The 5576-nt window shown below is 53.3% G+C and overlaps 1 protein-coding gene across 1 annotated transcript in view; it reads left to right on the plus strand.

Moving 5' to 3' along the window:
* Positions 1 to 3763, plus strand: part of LOC144489775 (fibroblast growth factor 11-like) — a 43492-nt gene extending 39729 nt beyond the window's left edge. The window contains exon 5 of the mRNA XM_078207635.1: positions 3630 to 3763. Coding sequence (XP_078063761.1) covers positions 3630 to 3763 — 134 coding nt within the window. The remainder of the gene's footprint in view (positions 1 to 3629) is intronic.
* The last annotated feature ends 1813 nt before the right edge of the window (positions 3764 to 5576 follow it).

A 5576-nucleotide genomic window follows, 5' to 3' on the forward strand; every position in this document is an offset into this window, starting at 1 on the left:
CAGCTCCCAACACCCCCTCCCTATCTCCATAACCTCCTCCAGTCCCCTACATCCCCTCCCTATCTCTGTAACCTCCTCCAGCCCCTACACCCATCCCTAAAGCTTTCTATAGGTATGTCAGGAGTAAAAGAATGACGAGGGTAAGATTAGGGCCAGTCAAGGACAGGAGTGGGAAGTTGTGCGTGGAGTCTAAAGAGATAGGAGAGGCACTAAATGAATATTTTTTGTTGGTATTCACACTGGAGAGGGACAGTGTTGTCGAGGGGAGTACTGAGATACATACAAGCTGTTGGACTGGATGGGATTGATGTTCATAAGGAGGAGGTGTTAGCAATTCTGGAAAGGGTAAAAATAGATAAGTCCCCTGGGCCGGATGGGATTTATCCTAGGATTCTCTGGGAGGCTAGAGGGGAGATTGCAGAGCCTTTGGCTTTGATCTTTGAGTCGTCATTGTCTACAGGAACAGTGCCAGAAGACTGGAGGATAGCAAATGTTATCCCCTTGTTCAAGAAGGGGAGTAGGGACAACCCTGGTAATTATAGACCGGTGAGCCTTACTTCTGTTGTGGGCAAAGTATTGGAAAGGATTATAAGAGATAGGATTTATAATCACCTAGAAAGGAATAATTTGATTAGGGATAGTCAGCACGGTTTTGTGAAGGGTAGGTCGTGCCTCACAAACCTTATTGAGTTCTTTGAGAAGGTAACCAAAGAGGTGGATGAGGGTAAAGCGGTTGATGTGGTGTATATGGATTTCAGCAAAGCGTTTGATAAGGTTCCCCATGGGAAGCTTTTGCAGAAAATACGGACACATGGGATTGAGGGTGATTTAGCGGTTTGGATCAGGAATTGGCTAGCTGTAAGAAAACAGAGGGTGGTGGTTGATGAGAAATATTCATCCTGGAGTTCAGTTACTAGTGGTGTACCGCAAGGATCTGTTTTGGGGCTACTGCTGTTTGTCATTTTTATTAATGACCTGGATGAGGGCGTGGAAGGATGGGTTAGTAAATTTGCGGATGACACTAAAGTCGGTGGAGTTGTAGACAGTGCGGAGGGAAGTGGCAGGTTACAGAGGGACATAGATAAGCTGCAGAGCTGGGCTGAGAGGTGGCAAATGGAGTTTAATGCGGAAAAGTGTGAGGTGATTCACTTTGGAAGGAGTAACAGGAATACAGAGTACTGGGCTAATGGTAAGATACTTGGTAGTGTGGATGAACAGAGGGATCTGGGTGTCCATGTGCATAGATCCCTGAAAGTTGGCACCCAGGTTGATAGGGTTGTTAAGAAGGCGTACGGTGTGTTAGCTTTTATTGGTAGAGGGATTGAGTTTCGGAGCCAGGAGGTCATGCTGCAACTGTACAAAACTCTGGTGCGGCTGCACTTGGAGTATTGCGTACAGTTCTGGTCGCCGTGTTATAGGAAAGATGTGGAAGTGCTGGAAAGGGTGCAGAGCAGATTTACCAGGATGTTGCCTGGTATGGTGGGAAAATCGTATGAGGAAAGGCTGAGGGGCTTGAGGTTGTTTTCGTTAGAGAGAAGAAGGTTAAGAGGTGACTTAATAGAGGCATACAAGATGATCAGAGGATTAGATAGGGTGGATAGTGAGAGCCTTTTTCCTCGGATGGTGTTGGCTAGCACGAGGGGACACAGCTTTAAATTGAGGGGTGAGAGATATAGGACAGATGTCAGAGGTAGGTTCTTTACTCAGTGAGTAGTAAGGGCGTGGAATGCCCTGCCTGCAGCAGTGGTGGACTCGTCAACATTAAGAGCATTCAAGTGGTTATTGGATAAACATATGGATGATATTGGAATAGTGTAGGTTAGAGGGGCTTTAGATTGGTTCCACTGGTCGGCGCAACATCGAGGGCCGAAGGGCCTGTACTGCGCTGTAATGTTCTATGTTCTAGATGCTATCTCTGTAACCCCCTCCAGTCTCTACACCCCCTCCCTATCTCTGTAACCTCCTCCAGCCCCTACACCCCTCCCTATCACTGTAACCTCCTTCAACCCCTACACCCCTCCCTATCTCTGTAACCTCCTCCAACCCCTACACCCCTCCCTATCTCTGTAACCTCCTCCAACCCCTACACCCCTCCCTATCTCTGTAACCTCCTCCAACCCCTACACCCCTCCCTATCACTGTAACCTCCTCCAACCCCTACACCCTTCCCTATCTCTGTAACCTCCTCCAACCCCCCTACACCCCCTCCCTATCTCTGTAACCTCCTCCAACCCCTACACCTCCTCCCTATCTCTGTAACCTCCTCCAGCCCCTCCACTCCCTCCCTATCTCTGTAACCTCCTCCAGCCCCGACACCCTCTCCCTATCTCTGTAACCTCCTCCAGTCCCCTGCACCCCCTCCCTATCTCTATAAACTCCTCCAACCCCAACACCCCTCCCTATCTCTGTAACCTCCTCCAACCCCTACACCCCTCCCTATCTCTGTAACCTCCTCCAACCCCTACACCCCTCCCTATCTCTGTAACCTCCTCCAACCCCTACACCCCTCCCTATCACTGTAACCTCCTCCAACCCCTACACCCTTCCCTATCTCTGTAACCTCCTCCAACCCCCCTACACCCCCTCCCTATCTCTGTAACCTCCTCCAACCCCTACACCTCCTCCCTATCTCTGTAACCTCCTCCAGCCCCTCCACTCCCTCCCTATCTCTGTAACCTCCTCCAGCCCCGACACCCCCTCCCTATCTCTATAACCTCCTCCAGCCCCAACACCCCCTCCCTATCTCTGTAACCTCCTCCAGCCCCTACACCCCTCCCTATCACTGTAACCCCCTCCAGCCCCTACACCCCTCCCTATCACTGTAACCTCCTTCAACCCCTACACCTCTCCCTATCTCTGTAACCCCCTCCAGCCCCTACACCGCCTCCCTATCTCTGTAACCTCCTCCAATCCCTACAACCCCCCTCCCTATCTCTGTAACCTCCTCCAGCCCCTACACTCCCCTCCCTATCTCTGTAACCTCCTCCAATCCCTACAACCCCCCTCCCTATCTCTGTAACCCCCTCCAGCCCCTACACCGCCTCCCTATCTCTGTAACCTCCTCCAGCCCCTACACTCCCCTCCGAGATCTCTGCAATCCCCCAATTTTGGCCTCTTGTGGATTTCCCCCGATTCCCATCACTCCATTCTAGTTGGAGAAACTCGGTTTGTTCTCACTGGGACGACGGAGGTTGAGGGGGGCGACCTGATAGAAGTCTACAAGATTATGAGGGGCATGGACAGAGTGGATTGTCAGAAGCTTTTTACCCAGGGTGGAAGAGTCAATTACTAGGGGGCACAGGTTTAAGGGGCAAGGTTTAAAGGAGATGTACGAGGCAAGTTTTTTTACACAGAGGGTGGTGGGTGCCTGGAACTCGCTGCCGGGGGAGGCAGTGGAAGCAGATACGATAGTGACTTTTAAGGGGCGTCTGGACAAATACATGATTAGGATGGGAATAGAGGGACTTGGTCCCCGGAAGGGTAGGGGGTTTTAGTTCAGTCGGGGCAGCATGGTCGGTGCAGGCTTGGAGGGGCAGAAGGGCCTGTTCCTGTGCTGTAATTTTCCTTGTTCTTTGTTCTAAACCATCCATCCATCCACACACAAGTTGTTGTTGTCTTTCCTCTGGCAGCCGCTTTGTACCGGGAACCGTCGCTACACGAGTTGGTGGAGGAACTTGCGGAGGTCCACACGGCCGCCAGGGCCGGTGAGGCAGCCCCCGGACTGGGCGAGGGAAAGAGGGAAATACCGAAGACCAAAACATAGCCGCGAGAGGCGGCGCCAAGAGCGACGGAACGTGGCCAAACTGGGGCGTTGCGGGGGGGCGCGGAAGGTTCCCCGCAGCACCCGTTGGGGACTCAATCGGCCAATTGGACCCCACAAGAGGGAAGCCACCCATCCCCTTCTCCCAGCAACCACCTGGAGATTAGGCCCCCTCCCATGCCCCACCCAACCCCCAATCAGTCATGGTCTCAATGAGTGGCACGGAACAGGCTTGAGGGGCTGAATGGCCCACTCCTCTTCCCGCCTTCCACTCTTCATGGCGCCCTCTTCCCCGTCAAGAGCCATGCCAATGTTGTGCCGCCATGTTCCAGGCCTTTTGCATTGGGCAAGGATGGGGGGTGAGGGGGGGGCAGGAATGGGGCATTAATTGGGTCAAATCCCCTCTAAAGATTAACTAGAAGACCCCAACTCTTTCCCCTTCCCAGTCCACCCCCTCCCTCTTCCACTTCCCCTCTCCCGCCCATCTCCAACAGAACCTAGTCCCCCGTTGGGATCCATTGGGATCCGGGATGCCCCCTTCCCACCCCAAACTCATCCCCAAGGATGAACTCTCCCATCATTGACCCCTTAGGAATAGCCATCTCCCTGGACGGTGGGGGAGGGGCGGGCAGGGGGGAAGCCAGTCACTGAGTTGGCCATCCCAATGCCCGCTCCCGACAGAGGAACAGGAGGAGGCCATTCAGCCCCTTGGGCCCGTTTCACCCCCACATCAGTCTGGCTCGACTCCCTGAGAAAGTGATGCCCCAATCCTGGAGAGATTTGTTGTGCGGTGGGGGAAAAGAGAGGGGGGGGGGGGAAAGAAACTTCTAGAATTCCGCCCCCCTCGGTGTCAACGGAGTGGCTCCGATTTTGAGGTTACGACCCCCGACCTCGCACTCCCGACCAATTGGAAGCTTTATCCGCAATGTTCACCCTCAGTTGTTGGAAACCACTCAGTTGGGTCTGCCAATTCCCAATGGAACTTGGATCTCAATCTTCAGAAGCCACGGATCCTTCTTGAGCTCATTCCACTGATTTTTTTTTGGGGATCTCCGGCCCGTGACGGGATCTCTCTCTCCCACTAATCCCATGGGAAAAATGGAGCAGAGCTTGCATTCCGGTGGAGGCTGCCAACTTCGACGAAGCATTCCCTCAGTTTGAGACAATATGGCGGCGCTCTGAAGCCCCTTGTCCGGACGGCAGCCTTTTCGAGAATCTTCCAACTCCCCGTGTCACACAAAACCCACTTGTCCACCCTTGGGCGCCATCTCCAGTCGCCAATAATGGCCGCCCTCCCCCCCCCCATCGCTCCCCCTCCAGTCGCCAATGGACAACTCGCTGGAGGAGGAAAGTCCACACATGGGGAGGAGATGGCCTGAGTGGTATTATCACTCAACTCTTAATCCAGAGACTCAGCTAATGTTCTGGGTGACCCGGTCCGAATCCCACCATGGCAGATGGTGGAATTATTCTACAAGGGGCGCACTAACTGGTTTTCATAGAATCCCGACAGTGCAGGAGGAGGCCATTCGGCCCATCGAGTCTGCGCCGACCACAATCCCACCCAGGCCCTACCCCCGTAACCCCACATATTTACCCTGCGAACCCTGACACTGGCAATTTAGCACGGCCAATCCACCTAACCCGCACATTTTTGGACACTAAAGGGCAATTTAGCATGGCCAATCCACCTAACCTGCACATCTTTGGACACGAAGGGGCAATTTAGCATGGTCAATCCGCCTAACCTGCACAGCTTTGGACACGAAGGGGCAATTTAGCATGGTCAATCCGCCTAACCTGCACATCTTTGGAC

This window comes from Mustelus asterias, unplaced genomic scaffold, assembly GCF_964213995.1.
Source record: "Mustelus asterias unplaced genomic scaffold, sMusAst1.hap1.1 HAP1_SCAFFOLD_2534, whole genome shotgun sequence".
In the NCBI taxonomy this organism is placed as follows: domain Eukaryota; kingdom Metazoa; phylum Chordata; class Chondrichthyes; order Carcharhiniformes; family Triakidae; genus Mustelus; species Mustelus asterias.